Source organism: Nesoenas mayeri, assembly GCF_963082525.1.
Source record: "Nesoenas mayeri genome assembly, chromosome: 20".
Lineage (NCBI taxonomy): Eukaryota > Metazoa > Chordata > Aves > Columbiformes > Columbidae > Nesoenas > Nesoenas mayeri.
In genome coordinates, this window is record NC_137569.1 from 6,009,171 (window position 1) to 6,029,371 (window position 20,201).

A 20,201-nucleotide genomic window follows, 5' to 3' on the forward strand; every position below is an offset into this window, starting at 1 on the left:
GGAGTGAGAGGTAATGCTCTCCATTCAGGGAGGGTTTGCCAGCTCAGGACCAGCCTGCTCGCTCAGCCATGCCTGAATTGGTGATACTCAGTGGAGAACGTGTTTCTCGCTTGCAAGGAGAGCGCAGGAATGTGGGGTGGTTTCTCTGCAGGGGTATCTGCAGCTGTTGCCAGGGCTCAAATGGAAAGAGACTTTCTGCCCTGGATGTGGTGCCTCTCCCATCCGTCACTCGGGATGCTGGGGGGTGTGCAGGACCTGCCAGCCTCTTTGGCTTGTGTATGGGAGAAAGTGGGTCATGTGTCATAAACAGATTTCAAACCCAATAGCTCGAGGAGGGAAAACAAGGGAAATCTTGTGTGTTTGTCTTAGCCACTTGGATTTTAACTACCAATGCAACTCTGACTCAGTCTGCTGCTTACCTTGATTTTATTGGAGCAGTAACCTCCTCTAGTACAGAGAGCATCAGGTCTGTCTGTACCAGGATCAGCCAAGCCCCAAACCCTGCCAAGGGCTGGGCTTCCAGCATCCCCAGGGATGGAGACTTCTCATAGCCTGGCAAGTGATGGGTGGCACACGTAAAACCAACTGGGTGGGCTCTGACAGCTGAATCCATCTTGCTACGAGTTTATACCAGAGTAAGAGTGTGTGTCTGTCTACATGCTGCAGTAGCACGATAACCTTTCAAGATTCAGTCTTGATCATTTAAATGCAGTGAAAACAGCCTTGTTTTAAAGCACCTCCTTTCTTTCAAGAATAGCAACTCTGCGTTGGGTATAAAATCTTTAGGAACTTGATCCTCGTGGAGAAAAGGCTGGTTCATGTTCAAAAGACTCTCTCGTAGGAGATGCCTAAGCAGAAAAACGCTCTCAACCTGGGCTGCTGGCAGTTCTATTGTTCACCGGTGCAATGCCACCATGTGCAGCTCTCATATCACTGTGTAAAATAAGGTACGCAACGGCTGCCGTGGCAGAGCTGCATGGAACAAAGTCTGCATATTTCAGTGGTTCCTAACTAAAATTTAGGAGGTGCTGGGTTTTCGCAGCCCTTCAGCACAGACAGAAAGCGCCGCCGGCTCCGCAGAGGTGTGCAGCCACCGTGTGAATCGTTATCCCTCCTCTCGCATCCGCTCGGATCAGTAATTCATACCGAGCGTGAGCCCACCCACTTGGTGGCAAGCTGCCTTTCAGGCTCGGGGACGCACCGCACCATTCATGCTTCGGTCTCACTGATTCCAGCCCAGCGATGTGAATTTAGCTGTGAGCTAAAAATACCTCTGCTCCCGGCTGATGTGCCCTGATCGCAGCACCACCAGCCACTCAAATCAAGCCGCACGGCTACTGGAAGTGTCGGGGAAAACGGGGCAGAGTGTGCTGATCATGAACCTGGTCCACACAGCCCTGGTTTTTCTTCTTGGCTTTTCTTCTCCTCGTCACAAAGAGCCTTTGCTTTCCTGAGCGCTCAGATCCGCGCTGTTTCTGTGCAGCGTGAGAAGCGGGGCTGAAGTTAGGTGCAGGAAGCCCCACCGAGCAGCTAAACAGGGGACGCTGATTTTCTTCAAGGGCGAAACTGAAATTTTAATTTCTTTTTCTTTAAACCAAAGTGAAATGGGCTTGGAAGAAGGATTTTTAGGGGGCTGGGTTTTTATCTGTCAAGAAAGCAGCTTGTGTATTTCTTGTGCATCCAGAGCTGGCTGTCAATGCGCAACAGTCACCTTACAGCACCTCCTGTGTGAACTACAGGCTTTTCCCTAGGTTATTTCTTTTATTTCTTCAAACATAAAGGAGATAAACCCAGTCTTTTCCATGGAGATGCTTCTGTGTGAGTCTCCCAGGCCTTTGTAGGTAAAAGACCCATCCTGTGCCCATGAGGCAAGCCAAATGGGATTGACTCAAGCTTTGATGGTTTGCAATAGGGATGGCAGAAGAAGCTCCCATCCCTGGCAGCTCACCCCGTAATGCGGCACAGAGCAGCCAGAAAATCCTGGCTGCTGCAGGAAGCCCACAGCGCCGCAAACTGAAGCTGAGGAGAAGGTGCCAGGCTATGAGGTGAGGAGCAGATACCATCATGGGCAGAGCTTGTTGCTCTAGTCCCTGTCTGCAGCAGCTTTGTTTCCAAAAAGAAGAGTAAATCCTGGACCCTCTAAGGTATTCCCACAGTTCCCAGTGACTCAGAGATGAGTGCTTCATTCTGGATGAGGGATCTGGGGCTCAGGTTCCCGGTGGTGAGAACTGGAGCTGACCTGAGGCTGCTCTGTAGGGCTGGAGCGAGTATTGTATTGCGGGGCCAGGGTGTACTCGGGATGCACTGCACGTCTTGAATTAATCAGAGCTCTGTTTCATGCATCTGCCTCTTAGGAAGAGGTTGTGATAGTGCCATGGAGAAAACCATATTCAGAAATACAACTTGTAATGAAAACACGAGGTCATGGTTGTACCCCAGTATTCTCATCTCTTACGAAGCCAGCGCTAACTTAATTGATTTTGGTTTTTTTACATGAAAATATAAGAATCTGGTGCATGAAAATAGGTTCATAGACTGTTATAGCTCAAATAATGTGGGTGCTGTTGGTGCAGCTGTACCAACCGGGGTTTCCCCTGCAACTGAACATGTGCTAAAGCTAAGTTTGCCTTCTTTACACTGCTTTTCCAACACGCTAAGTTTGATTACATTTTAAAGGACCACCGCATTAAGCTAAGATGTGCAAATCAGATTAGCTAAATGTTTTTTAAAATTTCTGCTTACCCAGACCCACAGAGTGAAGGAGGACAGGCTGACTTGCACATGGAGATTCAATGCCATTAAGCAGGAGGCAACTAGTTGCTGTGCTGCTCAGCAGTTCTAGGCACTTTGGTTTTGCTTGCTTGTTGCTGATCCACAATTTGGTGTGAAATGACAGCTTTAGTGTTAGGAGTTGAATAAGGCTTTATTGGTATGCAGTGGTCACTTTGTTTTTTCCTCCCTGAAGTAATTTGCTAACGCTAGAACAAAGAGAAATTGGATTTTCTTGCTGGACAACCAGAGGCAAAATCATATGCAAGCTTCCCTCTTTAGGTTGTTGTTTGGGTTTTTTTTTTTCCTATATGTGCAAATCCAGTATCCTGATCATTTAATAACTTACAGAACCCATGCATATTACATGTCTTGGAAATAAATGTACTGTTATAATACTGACCAAAATGTCCCCAGACAGGACTGGATCACAGATTGCAAATACTTTTGGTATTTGAATTCAGTTCTTGGCTGGATGCTCAGAACCATTCAGGTGTTACCAGAAGTGATGTGGGGTGGTTTTCAGCTACCACTGCACAAAAGATTGGGATTCAATTTTACTCCCTGATATTTAATGCTTGTTGTAAAATGACATGAAAGTCCAAGTTCAAAAAAGAAATATTGTCGGTGTTGATTCTGAGTTGTGCGTGTCCTTGTTGTTGCCAATTGGTCATCTTGGCTGTTTGAGTTTGGAAGTGAAGTTCTGTATGAGCAGAAGGTTTAAGCATGTCCTTTGCTTACCTAGAAAGAAAGTGCTGTTGGAAAGAACTGGAGGAGACCTTGCTCAGCTATTCTACCCCGTGTGCCGGTCTTTCCCTGTGTGCTGTTTAGTTGTTGGCCTGAGGTAGGGTAGAGAATTCTGTTTTAAAGGAAAAAGAAACAAAAAGCCCTGCAAGTTGGACTGGTGTCAGTGGCTGCCACGGCGCTGGCGATGGGGACATCTTTTTGTGTCCTTACAATGCGCTCCAAAAGGGTTTGGAGAATAAGCACTGAGCCAAAAGGAAAAGCCCTGCGGAAAGTTCCTTAGCAAGGTCAGATGGAAACGGTGCCATGTTGCAGCAGGACCGGGTGGCTCTGGTTCGCAGTCACCACATCCCCGTGCGCGGGGAGACACGTGCCCAGCACCACGGCTCAGCACAGCCCGGGGCTTCGGTGGGGCTGCGCTCCCTGGGAAACCAGCAGCTGTGTCAGGATGGGGCTCAGCTCCCTGCTCCCAGCAAATATCTGCCTTTTTGGCTTGGTTTTGGTTTTTGTTGAAAAGGCTGCGCTGTCACATGGCATTAGCGGTCCTGCCTTCAGCCAGGCACAGCCTGGCACTGTTGCTTAGCAACTCTGCCCCATCTCCAAAATCTAAAATCCTGACACTCGGGAGCACAGGAGGGATGGGAGCTGCTCCCTGCAGGGAGAGGGGGTGTGTTCCCCAAATCTGTGCTGAGACAGGGGGCAGGAGGAGCTGGGTGAGCTAAGCATCAGCTTTCCAGCCTGTTTATGGTCACCCCAGGTGTGTGGCTGAGACAGGGAATATTTTGCAGGGTTTCTTGCACTTTTCAGGGGGCAACTGGGGTCAGACAAGGGAGCGGAAAACAGGCATTCCTGGGAGTTTGCCCTGCCTCAGTTTCCCTCCCTACAAGCACTGGAAATCTGTCCCTCAGCAGAGGCAGCAGCTGTTTAAATCGCAAGAGGTGCCATCACATGATTGAAGGCTTTGCCATAAGAGCAGCTGCTCTGCAGCCCCATCTCACCCACTGTGCCCCCAAAGCAGCAGCTCCCCAGGGGGTGGGAGCGCTCCCCTGCATGCCCTCACACCCCCTGATGGTGTAGAAGCCCCACAGCTGCCAAAATTACAGCTTTCCGCTTGCAGCCTTGCTTCCGACCCCGCACCCGCGCTCCCTGGGGAATGTCTTTGCTCTGACAGCATCCCCCGGTGCAAGGAAAGACTGTTCCTGGCAGGAGTAAAGATTTCTGGGGAATGTCTTGAACCCTTACCAGTATTCCACTTCCAGGACATGTGTCCAGAGGGGCTTCAGACCAGTGAGGTTTAACCTCAGCCTGTTAAAACTGAACAAACAACATCACATTTAATGCCAAGGTCCCTTGGAAACAGCACCGCGCTCTCTCAGCTCTTACGTTGCGCTCTGTGCCTTTGCAATGCCCTGAAGGATGCTCTTGCTGGCGGGGGGGGGTACACGGAGGTGGGAGTTTGGGCTTCATTCCTCATGGGGGATGTCCCTGCGAGCAGGGGATGGCTCTGCATGTCCCTAATCTGGGTGAGTTTGTTGTAGAGAGGAGTAGGAGGGGTGGGAGGAGGAGACAGAGGGAATGAGGGTTTTTAAGCAAAGGATCTCATTAGTTACTTATATCTGCCAGTTTCCATAGTAACTGGGGAAGAGAGGAAACCTAAATCCGAGTGCTTCTAGGTAGCTGGATGGCTGAACCCTCCTCAACCTGTGCACAGCTGCTCTGAAGCCTGGAGAGCAAAGAGGTTCAGCCCCACCATGAGTGAAGGGTCTGGGAGCAGCTGGTCATCAATGCTGCCCTGGGGAGAGCCAGCAGGTCCAGGTCTCTGCATCAGCCCGTGGATTTGTGGAGCACTTTCTTTCCTGCTTTTACCATTCCCTGGTGCATTATCAAACTGTCTTGTCCCTTTTCCAGTCCCTCTGCGCACCAGCGCAGACATGTGTCTATTCTCAGATCCAGCACGGGTGCCAGCGGATCTCAGTGTTTGTAGGTGCGGGGATGAATTAGAGCTCCACGGTCACTTTGTGCCGCTTCTCTGCCGCCGTCCTGCTCTTCACACTCCTTGAAATGGATCCTGCGTTCCCAGTCTCTTGGCTTTCAGTGCAAATTGGTTCAAGGCCACTTCTCTCCCTTATTTTCTGTCGAAAGTGCCCGACCTGCTGGTAATGGCCCAGTGTGGACAGGGTGTTCCTTCCCAGGCCCAGCAAAGAGCTTCAAGGAGTTCAGATTAGATATTAGGAAAAAATTTCTTCACAGGAGGGTTGTGAAGCATTGGAACAGGTTGCCCAGAGAAGCAGTTGAGTCACCATCCCTGGAGGGGTTTAAAAGACACGTAGATGAGGTTCTTAGGGACATGGTTTGGTGCCAAAGTTAAGTTATGGTTGGACTCAAATGATCTTAAGGGTCTCTACCAACCAAAATGATTCTTTAATCCTATGAGATTTTTCTGCTGTGCACCAGGAATGGGAATTTGCCAGTGATGCTTCTCAGGTGCGGAGTCCCCTTCCCTGTGCCTTCCACCCAAAGTGTGAATGTGCCCCTTTTGCTCTGTGTGCTGTGCTGAGAAACCCCTTGGCATCCAGAGGCCACTGTTCTGCGTCTTCGTGTTCTGCAGATTTGCTTCTGGTCTTGTTTCTCTGAAAGGTCCCTTAGAAATAACCTGTGTCGAGGTTACATCCGTACAGGTCTGCAGTTGAAATCACACATCTCCTGCGAGTGCTGAGGTTGTGCCGTCTGTTAAAACTGTATCACAGCCCTGTGATGTCTAGAGACAGATGTCTATGGGTTTTTACCTTTTCAAGTGATTGCTTTAAAAAAATTTTAAAAAGGCAAGGATTTTTACTACCTTGGTTTGGGCAGAAGTATCTGTGCAGGAGAGAGGGGGAGCAGGATGGAGCTGCTTTGGTTGGAATGAGACCTCAGAACCAGGCACCCAAGTGAGCCTCCTACAGGGATCTTTATTCTTCTCCACCTTCATCTTCTGACTTTTGGCTGCCTCCAGGTTATCCTGCTTGGGGCTTTTTGGGGGGTTTTGGGTAGAGCAGAGACCTCTTACCCCCTGAGCTGCAGACTCTTGCCTTGATAAAGGCAGCAAATCCAGAGTGACCCAGAGCAGTGAGCAGTAAGTGCAAGATGGGCAAATACTTCACAAGGGATCACAGCCTGGAAGGAAAGAGGTGTGTCCATGGAAGCAAATTAGAATTTTTTCTCCTTGTGTCATGTCTGTTCCTGTCCCCAGGGAAAAATTTGGGACAGAAGTCAGCGTTTCCTTGTGCACTTGCATCCTGGGAATGTTCCTCTGGGCTCTGCTGTCTCTGCAGATGATGAATCTGAACTAACAGATGTTTTTTCTTCTTCCTTCTCTCTGAAGACACCGTCTCCAGCAAACTGCAGAACAACAATGTCTACACCATCGCCAAGAGGAACGTGGAGGGTCAGGACATGCTCTATCAGTCTCTGAAACTCACCAACGGCATCTGGATCTTGGCCGAGCTTCGCATTCAGCCGGGGAACCCGAACTACACGGTGAGGGCTGGGATCCTTATAACTCCCCTCACATGCAGAGCCCTTTCTCCCTGCTTTGCCTAATTGTGCCTGTTTTGGGGGAAAATCTTGCTAATTTCACTGGGGGGATTAGGAATGCCCACTGAACTGGAAAAAAAAAAGTGAGAAACAACAATTACACTGCTCTGTTACCAGCGAGCTTGGGATAATGCCCACTCAGCAATGCGCAGTTACTTGCCAAGGTTACCCGGAGATAAAGCCAAGAGACATTAGCGAGAAAGCGGTGCCAGGACGCCTTTCCCCCGCTCATAAACAAGGAGAGATTTATGCCCTGCCGTGTCCCTGCAGTGGAGACCGGCTGTCTGGATGTCAGAGCCTCGTTGGCCTCTTGCTGGCGTCAGCCTGGAGCTGGTGGGAAGGTGCTCTATGTCCTGCATCGTGCGCCCATACAGCTGTTCTCTTGGACTTTGCTCCCCTTCTGAGGACCTGTGTGTCTGGTATTAGAGGATTTATCTCCTGGTGGAAACTGTTCCAAGTGTTTAAAGAGAAATCCATGGTGTGAGGACCCACAGGGTGAAAGCAAGCATTGGAAGGTGATTTACAGTGTTTGCACAAGGATTGGTGCCGCAAGCCTGGTGTCAGCCTGACTCTTGCTTTAGAGAGGAGTGACAGCCAAGTTTGTGTCCATCAGGGCTGAGCTGGAAATCATTAGAGGCTCCCAGGTTTAGCGCTGTGATTTACAACATGAGGGCAGGCAAGTCCCTGGTCTTCATGCCTGCAGGGACACCCAGATTTGTTAAAGAGGAATGTGGGAACCCCACCGTGGCAGTTTGCTTTCATATACCTCCTCCTGCTGTAGCAAGCTCTGAAAAGGCAGTTTGGTGACAAAGCAGTACCCAGGAGAAATGCTCCCGGGTTAGTGTCATCAGCCACGAGCGTGATCTGTCCAGTCCGTACTGTAGGTCAGAGGTTTCCAGTTGCGTTTGTGGAGATGCCAGAAAGCTCTTGCCTTCCTTTGCACCACCGCTAACCTCTCCTCTCCTCTCCACAGCTCTCCCTGAAGTGCCGAGCTCCCGAAGTGTCCCAGTACATCTACCAGGCCTACGATGCCATCTTGAAAAACTAACAGGAGATCAGCCTGTGCCTCACCCTGCAGAAGGAGGGGGGAGAAAGGGGTCCCCAAATCCTCCTTCACCACTGGCGCGGGGAAAAGCACTCTTAACTGGAAGCAGCTGTATTCATGTGTAGGATTTCAGTCAAAGGCACTGATTAAACAAGGTAGCAATTAGTATCCACGTGCTAACGATGATAGGGAACAAAACCCCTTTGATATTTTTAGCGTCCATGGAGTTTGTAACCACTGCTTCAACTACTCTCACGTCCCCCTCTCCCCTCACTCGTCTGTTCTCGTGGGCTTCTCCATTTTGTGCCAATGTTCAGTGTTTTCTAAATGGCTTTAGGTGTAGTTATGATTTTGTAAAATACCGCTCATTGAAAGAAAAAAACAAAAAAAACCACACGTCAGCTCATTAAAAGAAGGCAAAAGTGTTGAAAACATACACTGCACTTTATTTTATATTTTTATACATTTTTTTTGAGTTTTTCTATTGTAATTGGCTTAAAGGGAAGGTGATTCCAAGGAAGTATTGGGAGCCCTGCGGGGATGTCAGGCTCTAGCAGGGTGAGTGTGGCCTCGGGGAAGCAGGAACAGAGCCATCGCTTCGCTCCGTGGAGGCGGATGGAGCCCTAAAGAGAGGGGTTTTTTTTAATTACACTTGTGCTGGCAGACTCAGCTCTGCTTTTGATGGTGTGTTTTCACTCCGACCATCTCCCTGGCTCATTAGCTGCTGATCTGAGAAGCGAAGCTGCTCTTGCGTGGGGAGGAGCAAGGTTGGTAATGGGACGGGAGCGGATGGAACGAAGGAAACAAGCCCTCTCCTAGAGCAGAAGGCTCTTGCCAGAGCTCCAGGTGTGCTCTCTGCATCCTCACCCATCTGCAGCCCCTCTTCTTGTTCTTTCTATGCCTGCTATGGCCAGACTGCCTTCTCGGCCGCCCCCGAGCTGTGCCAGTTCCCCCAGTGCTGTGCTGATCCCCGGGGCTGCTGGTGGTAAATCCGAATGTGGCAGTGCCGCTTTGCCGCCGGGGCTGTGGGCATCAGCCGTGTCCCTGTGGAGAGGGGCAGCTGCTGGTGTGTCCTGGGGAGCAGGGTGGCTCTCCCTGTTCCCCTTCTGCCCCCCGAACCCCTGGCTGTGGCTCTGTGGGGGATGGTTTGGGTTTGGTGGTGCTTGCACCCTTCCTGGGGACTTCAGGTCCCAGCTGGGCTGAGAGTCGAGCAGGTTATGAAAGCGTTTCTTCCATTTGCAGCTTGGTGAATGGTAACGGGCCAGTTCTTGCTCTTACTCCCTGTCCCGAGCAGCCCCTGGTCCCTCATTTCCTACCTGTCCTTAGGGCCAGGACCGTTTCCCTTGCCAGTCCATGCCTGTGGACTCGCCACATTGCAACCACTAAGTGCTGTGACAGCAGCAGTGAAAGCAAAGCCTCTTGCATGTCCTTGCTCCATCCATAGCTTGTCCTGCTTAAACCAAGCCACTAACCAAAGCAGCTTTGCCCTCCCCAGCATGCTTTGACACCACCTCCTCCCCAGCAAGCAAAGCTCTTCTGCATAGCAACCCCCATGTTGTCTTTTTAGATGCCACATTTAAAGTCAGTAAATGTTTTATGGTGGGAGATGGTTCATCAAGGCTTTGGGACTGGCTGCAACCAAGAAGCCAGTGCTGGGAAAAGGTCACAGTGCCCTGAGAGAGACTCAAGTAGGGCACGGGAGCTGCGGGACCCCGAGGAAGGTGAGGTCTCTCTGTAGGAACCCCTGTGCTCTGGCTGGGGAAAAAGTAGGGCAGAGCTGGAGCAATCCATCCCTTGAGCCCTGCCCATGTGTGCTGGGAGGTGATTTGCCCCAGGAACTTGCAGGAGTCACCACAAAAATCATTAACAGAGCCATTAATGAAGCACTGGCGGCACTGAGTGTGATGCTGTGTTGGGGCAGGGGGAGATGGCAGAGGGTCCAGGAGCAAACACTGAAGCCTCCCTCCACTAAACAGCTGGTGTAGCTTCGATGCAGAGAGGGGATGCTGAGCATCCCCTTCTCTTGCCAAATTCCTTCCCAGCTTTTCGGGCGTGTGGGTGTCTCTGTGCTGCAGGGCAGGGCCAGGGCCCGGTCGGTGGCGTTTCACCCTCCTCTCCCACCATGCCGCTCGTTCGGGTGTTCGCGTAGTTGTGTTGCTCTTCAGGCTTTACCTGCCGTCTGTGTCAATAAACTCATTTCCATGACGCTGTGGCTGTGTGTGGCTCTGTGGGGCTGGGGAAGATCCGATTCCCCTGCTTCGGCTCCTGTCTGCTGGAACAGGGCTGAAGGCTGGGTTTGTTGGATTGTTCACTTTCTGGGAGCCATTTAGTCCTCCTCTTTTCGCCAGCCACTTCTCTTCTACAGCAGAGGTCCCCCAAAACAGCTTCTAGGGCTTGCATGGTGAGCAGGTAGCAAGTACCCGTGGTCCTCTGCCTCAGGCTGCTGCTCTTGTCTCATCTTGAAGGGCAGCAGGAAAAGGGCCCTGGTTTGCAGGGGACACTGGTACCTTGGCATGGACGGCCTCTGAGGAGCGGGAGGATGATGGATGTTCCCATTTAGCCCATTCTGGGCCCCAGGTGGGCTGTGTGTAATGTGACCTTTCCATATGAGTCGGTGATGCGTTTTGATTGCTCTGGACCAGTGCTGGCATCTTGCAGAGAGCTTTACCCTTGCTTGTCCTGTCTCAGGCAGGATGGGTTTGGCTGCAAAACCTCCACATTGGGCCAGAGCCAAGCTCAAGCAGCACCAAACTCAGCCCTCAAAGTGGCCAGAAATGCATTGACACAAGCAGAAGGTTTGGGAGGTGCTGCTCTCCCACAGAGCAAATCTCCTCCCCTGCCCAGCTCTGGCTTAGCAGCACTTGGAGACTTGATAACCTACGGTCTGAGGGCCAGGGGTGGCAGGTACCGTATCAACCTTTGGTGCACTGCCCAGGGATGGTTTTGCATTAGAAACTGGTATATGTGTCAAGTATTAACAGTGACAGGCTGGTCTGGTGTTACTGGTGTTGCTGTGATGTCTGTTCATGCAGCCCTGGTGTGCCTGGGATGGGCTGCACACCCAGCCCCTGGGGATGGGATGGGATGGGACGGGATGGGATGGGATGGCCATTCCCCACTGTGGATCTGCTCACTCCATGGCAGAGCCTGGGCCAGCGTTTGGCCCAGCAGGAACAAATGCTGCTGTGAGATGCTCAGGGCTGGGCTATGTCAGCTACTGCCCCCTTCATGTCTTGTGGCAAAGGGAAAGGTTTATCCCTCCCCTGGTTGTGCCAGGGGCTCCTTGGGGAGAAATCAGTCTGTACTTACTCATGCCCTGTAAATGGGGACACGCCAACCCCAGGCCCTGCTGTACTATGCAGACTCTGTTTGCTTCAGTGACATCATTAGCCTCTGGTGCTGGGAGCTCAGGGGACACAGGTGATGCTCCGGGCTGGGAGCTGCTGTGGGGCTGGATGGTCCCCATGGCCTCCCCTGTTCCTGAGGCTCCAACTGTGGGGCAGGGACCTCCCAGGTTACTCCTTGCTGCTCTGGCTGGAGATGAGGCCAGCCCTGCTGTGCTGGGGGGGCTCCCCAAAACCCCGCTGCTCCTGCCGGCCTCGCACACATCCTGCTCCGCACCAGTACCAGCATTGGGGGACAGCAGGTCCCCAAGTCCACGGTGCAGAACGGGGAGAGGCAAGGACTTGCCCAAGGATTTTGGAGGCTGTGGGAGAGGACACAAGAGCGCCTTGATGGATGATTTTAGGTTTGTGTCAGTTGCCTGTCACTGAGGCTGGGATAAGCCTCCCAGCCAGTAGGAACGTGCCAGGATCCAGCCCCGCTCCCCTCCCCCTTGCCTCGTATATTAAATTTCACAAATAAAACTGCAAGTGAAAAGCATCTCAGAGGGAACTGCTAAAAATAGCCCCGAGGCTGGAGCCTGAATTGTGCAGCAGGGTTCACGTGCAGCCGCGATCCCTACCCTCTCCCAGAAATATTCCAGGGCTCAGGGCTGATTTATGGTGATGCGGGGTAGGGAGCTGTGGAAGAAGAATAGCGTCTTGGGCTGGTAATAACCCCCAGGGACACTTAAATATTTCTCTAGCTGTGAGCATCAGGCAGCTCTGCAGGGAAATAAACCCGAAATCTCTGAAAGTCTGGGTGAAAAGTGAGACACAGAAAAGGGGTTTTGACTCCCATTGCCTGGTACTGAGCTCAGCCCCAGCCTCGGTGCAGATGGCACAGAGACTGTCCCACGTTTTGCCCGCTGCCCTTGTCCCCTGAGCTTTGGGGCTGTGTCTGACATCCCCTTTTACCCCAGGAAGGACATGGCAATGTGTTTCCACTTATACCCCTGCCTCACCATTGAGATGGTGCTTTCCCCAGCCAAAGGTGTGGATGAGGCTGGGGGAGCCTGGCCACGCCATGGCTGGTGTTCGGGCTCACCCAAGCCTGTGTCATCACAACCAGACCCACGGAGACACCCTGGTGTTCATTGGTTTCATGCTGAGGAGCAGAGAGGCACAGGGAGTCCATCAGCAGCCTTTTGCTGGGACCTGGACCATGCTCCCTGGAGGTGCAACCACCATCTTCCTCACCATCCAGCATGCAGGTAAATGCTTGGTGTGGGGTGTCCCAAAAATGCAGATGCTGCAACAGAAATGTTCCTCCTTTGGTGGGGACTGGCACCACCCTGAACTGAGAGCACCCTTGGTGACAGCGGGCACAGAGATACCCCGGCCCTGCCAGCTGGTCCGTGGGCTCACACAGCAACGGGGTGAAGAGACGTGCCCAAGAGCACACCAAGCAGTGGTGTCGGAGGAGGGAAAGGCTCCCTGGGAGGGGTCCTGCCATGCTCCCCCAAAGGGCTCTGGCCCTAGGGGGCTCCCACGGGGCGGGTATGAAGGCACAGGTGCTGGTTGGCACCGGGGAGGGAAGAGGTGACAGTGTTGCACCCAGCACACTGCAGGGGGGACATGGGAGGGTCTTTTCCTATCGGCACCTCCCCAGAGCCCCGGGAGAAGCTGGTGTCCCTCCTGGCTTCCTGCGACTCGGTCTGGGCATTCCCTCCCTCTTTTCCCGGGCGCTGCCTGCATCCCTCCCTGGGCACCCCCTGCATCCCTCCCCGGGCACCCCCTGCATCCCTCCCCGGGCACCCCCTGCATCCCTCCGCGGGCATCCCCCGCATCCCTCCCCGGGCGCTGCCTCCATTCCCCCCGGGCGCTGCCTGCCTCGCTGCCTCAGCACCGCCTGCCTCCATCCCCGGCCACCGCCTGCTTTGCCTCCTTGTCCTGCCCGGGCTCCGCTGCCCAGCAGCGGCCGCGCTCCCCGCCCGGCGCCCCCCGCCGCCGCCGCCGTCGCCGCCCGGCCCCTCGGTAGCGCCGCGGCGGGCGGGGGCCGGGCCGGGCCGGGCCGGGGCTCTGCAGCGGGGCCGCCCGCCCCGCACCGGGCTCGCCGCATGGCTCCGCCGCCCGCCGGGGCGCTGCCGGCCCGGGCCGCCGCTGTAAGGTAGGAGGGGACCCAGATGGGGAGCGGGGGGACGGACGGGGGGTAAAGTTGCCAAGGCGGGGGGGTCGGGGCTGGGGGGTTCCCCAGCGAAAGTTGAGCGTCGGTTGCTCCTCGCTCCTCCCCGCGCCGCCGGCCTGGGGGTGCGTGTGTCCCCCTCGGTACCCGCCGACCTCCTCCAGCCGCAGCATCCCCCCGCGGGCCGGTGTCGGGGATGCTGCGCTGCCGCCGCGGCGAGAGCATCCCCCGGGAGGGTCGGGGCGGGATGCGGGGTGCGGGCTGGGGGATGCTGCCACCCCCACCCCGCGGGATCGGGGTTTGTTCCGTCGGCATCTCGGGGTGCGGGTGGCGATGGGGTGCCCAAGGTCGCGCTGGGGGCTGGGGCATCCTTGCTGGGAGCAGCCTGCCAGCCTCCACCCGGCCCTGCGACCAGCTGAGCTTGGCCTTGTGCTGAGTATCTGGGGCCCCCGGGCTGCTCCCCACTCTGCTACCCCACCATAGGGCCGCTCTGGCTGCATGCCCCCTCTGTGCCTCAGTTTCCCACGGTGGCATGCTGGCGTGAGATGCTCGTGGGCTGGGAGCTGTGAGGTTGGCCTCTGACGCTATGGGGTGCAAGCCCACTTTCTGGGGCCCGTGAGCCAGCTTGCCCCATGCATAGCCCCTGTGTGCCAGCCAAGGGGGGAAGAGGCTTTTTGGGGTGGAGGGGGGTGCTCAGCCTGCTCCACAGTTCAGGGCAGCCCCGCAGGTGCTGGGTCTCTGGCTGGGTCACTCCATCACCCTCCAGCCCCGCAGAGAAGCTGGAGTTGCTTCTGTGGGAAGGAAGGTTTGTGGGGACAGCATTGTTCCTGCAGCAGAGTGTCCCCCCGGGACCTGCAATGACAGAGCTTTCTGCTGGTGGATGAAGACCCCATCAGGGCTGGGTTTGGGGGCTCTTTCCCCCCCACACCCTGTTTCCATGTGTGTAGCTCAGAAATGCTCCTGCTGCCATGGCTGGGGTGAGTGGGTCCCCAAGGGCAGTCAGCACTGGAGGGGACAATCCCAGTGGCACAGTGTGCCATGTCCCCCGGCCCTGGACACACACCCTCCCTGCTGTCCCCAAGGCTGGTCCCCCAGCCCTTGTGTGAGGAGGCTGAGGGTGGTGTGAGCCATGAGCTTGGGAGACCACAGGGGACCTCAATGGCCGGGCTTTCCCCAGGGCAAATAACCTCCATCAAACAGGCAGGACAGGGCAGTTTGAACCTGCCACTTTCCGCCACCTCAGGGGCTGCTGCCCTGTGCTTTAAGGATGGTTTTCAGGGAAAACAGACCAAAGTATCTCAAATTGGTAAAAGCATCTACACTTTGGGATAAAACACAAGCTTCTTCCTAGTGATGGGAGTGAGCAAAAATGGGACTTGGCCCCTCGCCTTTGCTGTTTCCACCACAGCTCCTGGTCAGGAACCAGGTGCCAGCAGGTGTTTGTGCTCCTTGGACTTGGGTTATCACACCATGTCCCCCCGACACGTGGCCCTGCCCTGGGACCCCTCAGCTTGGCAGCTCGCGGGCTCACCCTGTCAGCTGGCTCGGAAATTAGCCTCCATCAAGTTAATTGCCAAACCGCTCAAAGCCTGAAATTAAACTTTAAAGCTGTCGCTCCCAGGCACAGAGCAATCCCCCCCTCACCCTCCCTGTCCCAGCAAAAGGCAATTCTGTCTGTCTAAGCACAGGGAAGATGGATTTCCCAGATCAGGGCGGCACGAGGATGGAGCAGCTGGTGACAGTCCCCACAGGTGCAATAGGACAGGTCCCCAGCACAGCCCAGGATCCTGCTGCTGCTGGGCTGGGCAAAACCTTGAGCCGCAGATGGTTCTTTTCCCAGAGGTTTCATTCCTCCTGTACCAAAAAGGCTTAATGTGGCCATGAGAACCTTCCTAGGACAAAGGTTACTTAAATCTTCATTCTCTTTGGTAGGAACCTCTAAGGGGACCCTGAGGTCTTGCAGTACTGAGTCCCTGGTTGGGGACATCACGCAGCCCTGGGGGATGCTCCTGCTCCCAGAGGACAAACATAACCCTTTTCCATGGCTTCCTGCTTGGAAAAAAATATCACCTGAAGCAACAGTGAGGTCTGCCAGGGTGTCTCCAGGGTCTGACTGACTTCTCCTTGGCCTTGCAGTGACAGGCTGTCCCAGAGGGGAGATGCATTCTGAATGGGGCTGAGGCCCCCTGCGCGGGAATATGCAGCCTCGGCGCCAGGGGGGCAGCACCAGGGCAGCGGCTGGCGTGTGGCGGCATGGTGGCAACGTTCAAGATCGCTGTGCTGGGAGCCCAGGGCGTGGGCAAGAGTGCCATTGTCCGGCAGTTCCTCTACAACGAGTTCAGCGAGGTCTGCGTGCCCACCACGGCCCGCCGCGTCTACCTGCCCGCCGTCGTCATGAACGGCCACGTCCACGACCTGCAGATCATGGACTTTCCCCCCATCACCGCCTTCCCCGTCAACACCCTGCAGGTAGGGGTGCACCCAGCTCTGTGCCCGGGGACCCCCACGTTGGGGGGGGTCTCGGGTGATGGGGTGGTGGGGTTTCGCTGCATAACTCTGTGGGGTCCCAGTTCCTCCTCATCAGGGGATGTTTCTCCTTCTGCTGGTGCAAGGGATCGCATCGTCATGGCCACCAGCTGAGCTGGCCCAGAATAAAGTGTGTTTTGCAGCTTTTTCACCTAAAATGATGGCAAATGAAGGAAGCACAGCATCCCACTCTTGTCCAGCTGGGTGGTGGATCCCAGAGCACTGGGATCCAGTTCCATCGCTGTCAGAGTCGGGGCCAGCAAAGGGTAGAGCGGCCAGAGCATTCAGGTGAAAATGTGGCGTTCCTGGAGAGCCCCCAATGCACCCACTGCGTGAGCCAGGTGAAGCAAGGCTGCTTGTCCCCTCCTGGGGTGGCCGTCACCTCCCAACACTGCCTGGGCTTGTCCCTGGGACACGGAACCCACCAGCTCTTCCTCAAACCCCAGTGCTCTCAGGCTCTGCCAAAACAGCCCCAAAAGGCAGCAAGGGGGTTGGAAAGCCTTGCCACTGGTGCTGGCCACTTTGAGGGGCTTTAATGAGGAAAAAGAGGATTTTAAGCTCATGCCATGGCCCCATCCTAGGGACACAAGTTGTGCCACTGCTGCAGGGAAAGGAGCTGTGGTCACAGCCATACTGAAGGGCAATGCCACCAGCGGTAGCACCTTGCCGGGAGCTGGGCTCTCTTGTATTTTTAATTCATATTATATTGCTCCCATGCCCAACAGAGACAGGGTTACAGGGCCCTTGTAGTGCTCCAGGTTTCCCCTGTGCCATCAGACAGGAGGAAAAGTGAGCACTCCAGGGGCGAGGAGGAGGTTTAAAAATTAATCGGCGTGTGCAGGGAATTAAAGGTCAGTGCGAGAGACAGCCCAAAATAGCAAAGGGTAATTTATTGACACAGCAGCCGACACTAACATGCTCGATTAACTCCCCGTCTCGCTGCACTCAAGAGGAGGCGGCTGGTGGGAACAGATGGAGGTTTCCAGGGTGGTCGGGGGGTTGGCTCCAAGGGGAAAGGAGAGGGCCATGGTGGGGAATGCGGCTCTGCCTGCTGGGAAGCATCACTGGGCTCTGCTCCATGCCCCGGAGCAGCATCTCTGTGGTGATGTCCTGGGAGAGGAGCCGGAGCTGGTGGCTCCCCAGCATCCTGCTCCCGCACGTATCCAGGCGGGATGCAGAGCATGAGCCTCCTCCAGCCCCGAGCATCCCGGGAAGCCTGCCCTGCAAAGGGAAAACCACTCCAACGTCACGGTGCCGGAGCGTGCTGCACCCCAGTGTGCTGGAATAGCTGCAAATTCTTAACCTCCCAGGTGTATCAGGACTCAGAGTAACCTGGGACGCTGCCACTTCATCCGCCTGCAGCTCTGACACTGAGGAGCTGCACAGCATCTCCTCCCTGCGGCGAGGGGCTTGTGTCGTGCTGCTCCCTCCCAGCTCCTTCCTGTGCTGCGGGCTGTGATGGACACCAACCTGCCCCCCAAAACTTCCCTTTTCCCACTTTCCTTCAGTCCTACGTCTTCCCTTTTTGCCTCATTCTGATGATGAACTCAGAAAGGGCTGATTCACGGTGCTGAAGAGGTTTGCTCGGGGAGAAGCGATTCCTTTCCTCCCTGGTGCATCGTTCTCTCCAGCCGCACTCAGGGTTTGCGGTGCTGCCTGCCATGGGCTGTGGTTCCTGGTGTCACTGCAGCTGCGACATCACTGCTGGGGGTGGGAAATGGCCTGAATTGGGGCAGATTTTCACTCCTATAGCATGGAGAAAAAATACTGCTATTCCTGGAAACCCAAAGCTTTCCTAACAACATGTATTTCTTACAGCTCTGAATTTTGGCTGTGGACAGGCCACGCTCGACTGCCTCTGCCCCAGCTCCTGATCTCACCCTCACAGACCCCCCCTCCCGAGCAGCCACAGCTCCCCTCCTGTCCCCATGTCCCCTCCAAAGAGCCTTGCTGTCACCTTCCACCTCTGACCCATGGAGCTGCTGGTCCATCACCCTCAGCAATGAGGGTCAGGGCCAGGCTGAGCCCCACTTAGCCCCCAGCACCTTCCTCACCCACCCTGCCCAAAAAACAGGGTGCCTCACTAATTAACACACCCAATTAGCAGCTCTGGGGGTGAAGCATTTACATCCAAGGCAGGCTGGAACCTGGAATTGGGGCTGAGAAATCCCGTTCTCTCTCCTCTGGGTCAACGAGGGGGATAAGGGATCTCCAGAGATGTGGGGGTGGCTGAAGGGGAATGGGGGGCAGACGCAGCCGTTGCAGGGATGGGTCGAGTGAGCTGGGTGCTGGGTGTCAGGGCTGGGGGGGATGCAGCCCCCTCACTACCTCCCAGGACAGCAGCCTTCTTGGTGTGCCCAGCCCCACAGCGATGCGGGGCGTCCCCTGGGCACAGCGACGGGGCTGAGCCAGGATTGATCCCTCTCTGCACCTTGCAGGAGTGGGCGGACGTGTGTTGCAGGGGGCTCCGGAGCGTCCATGCCTACATCCTGGTCTATGACATCTGTTGCTTTGACAGCTTCGAGTACATCAAAACCATCCGCCAGCAGATCCTGGAAACGAGGTAGGGACACACTTTGCCAAGGGGGGCATCCCCGCAGGGCTCCACATGGGTGGTACAGCTCGACCTGGTGCTCCCTGGCTCTTGGCATCAGAGAAGGAGCTGATAAGAAAGACGGGGACAGACTTTTCAGCAGGGCCTGTTACAACAGGACAAGGGGTGGTGATTTTAAACTGAAAGAGGGGACATTCAGGTTAAACATGAGGAAGAAATTGTTGTCCCTGAGGGTGGTGAGAGCCTGGCCCAAGTTGCCCAGAGAGGTGGTGGATGAACCATCCCTGGAGACATCCCAGGCCAGGCTGGACGGGGCTCTGAGCAACCTGAGCTGGTGATGATGTCCCTGCTCATGGCAGGGGGGGCACTGGGTGACCTTAGGAAGTCCTTTCCAACTCGAACTATTCTATGATTCTATGAGATATTAGAGACTGGAATAAAGCCCCTTTGCAGGGCTGGGAGCCCAAAAGCAAAAGTAAATCTGGACCTGAAGGCAGAAGGAGCAGGATGCTGGGCAGGTACCTCCTGCGGGTGAGAGCAGCCATCCCTGTGTCTGGCAGGGTTTGTGTCTGGCCACAAAGAGGGACAAGGGACAGGCCAAGAGGAGATATGTGCCTCCCATTAAGGCAAAGCCAAGAGCCAATTTGGGACAGATTGGGGTCCGCGGGCTGGTTGGTCATCACTCTGTACCCCATCCCCTTCTGTCCTCCCTCACCACCTGCCCTCCCCAGGGTCATCGGCACTTCGGAGACGCCCATCATCATCGTGGGCAACAAGCGGGACCTGCAGCGGGGCCGGGTGATCCCACGCTGGAACGTCTCCAACCTGGTGAAGAAGACGTGGAAGTGCGGCTACATCGAGTGCTCGGCCAAGTACAACTGGCACATCCTCCTGCTCTTCAGCGAGCTCCTCAAGAGCGTGGGCTGTGCCCGCTGCAAGCACGTCCACACCACCATCCGCTTCCAGGGGGCCCTGCGCAGGAACCGATGCACCATTATGTGAGCCCCCCTGCCCCAACGGACCATCCCCACACCCTGTCCTGGGGGACCGCAGCTCCCCGGCCAGCGCTGGTGTCCCTGCTCGCCAAGAGGGTGATGCTGCGGCTGGGGCTGTGCCGAAGGCACCTCGGGGTTTGCTCCCCGACCAGTGCTGGCACCCTGCGGTGACATCTGGGGACAGTGCACCTTGGGTGGTGCAGGGCAGGGTGATGCGGTGGCCATTGGTGGCCTGGAGGTAGTGAGGGGTGAGGGAGGACTCAGCTGAACCCCCAGCCCTCCCTGAGCCTCTGGCGCTTGTGGCCAAAGTCGTCCTGGGGGGTTTGTGTCTCTGCCGTGCCTGAATTGCCACATGGCACAGGGGGATGGAGGAGACACCCCAGACAGTGCCCAGAGCTTGGCTGTCGGCTCCGTCCTCGCCAGCTCCTGCTCCAGCATCGCAGGGGCAATTCTTGCTGCTGCCATCTCCTGTCCCTGGAAGGAAATT

The 20,201-nt window shown here is 55.3% G+C and overlaps 2 protein-coding genes across 4 annotated transcripts in view; both read left to right on the plus strand.

Moving 5' to 3' along the window:
• AP2B1 (adaptor related protein complex 2 subunit beta 1) overlaps window positions 1-10,305 on the plus strand; it is a 74,503-nt gene extending 64,198 nt beyond the window's left edge. For all 3 annotated transcript variants that reach the window (XM_080357074.1, XM_080357075.1, XM_080357076.1), the window contains 2 exons: window positions 6,878-7,032; window positions 8,063-10,305. In XM_080357074.1, coding sequence (XP_080213200.1) covers window positions 6,878-7,032; window positions 8,063-8,137 — 230 coding nt within the window. In that variant the 3' untranslated portion in view covers window positions 8,138-10,305. The remainder of the gene's footprint in view (window positions 1-6,877; window positions 7,033-8,062) is intronic.
• A 5,587-nt stretch (window positions 10,306-15,892) lies between these two features.
• Window positions 15,893-19,721, plus strand: RASL10B (RAS like family 10 member B; the record flags this gene model as incomplete). Its single annotated transcript, XM_080357098.1, has 3 exons — window positions 15,893-16,108; window positions 18,604-18,728; window positions 19,451-19,721. 3 exons carry the CDS (start codon window positions 15,893-15,895, stop codon window positions 19,719-19,721), a joined length of 612 nt encoding a protein of 203 aa, XP_080213224.1.
• Window positions 19,722-20,201: the final 480 nt, after the last annotated feature.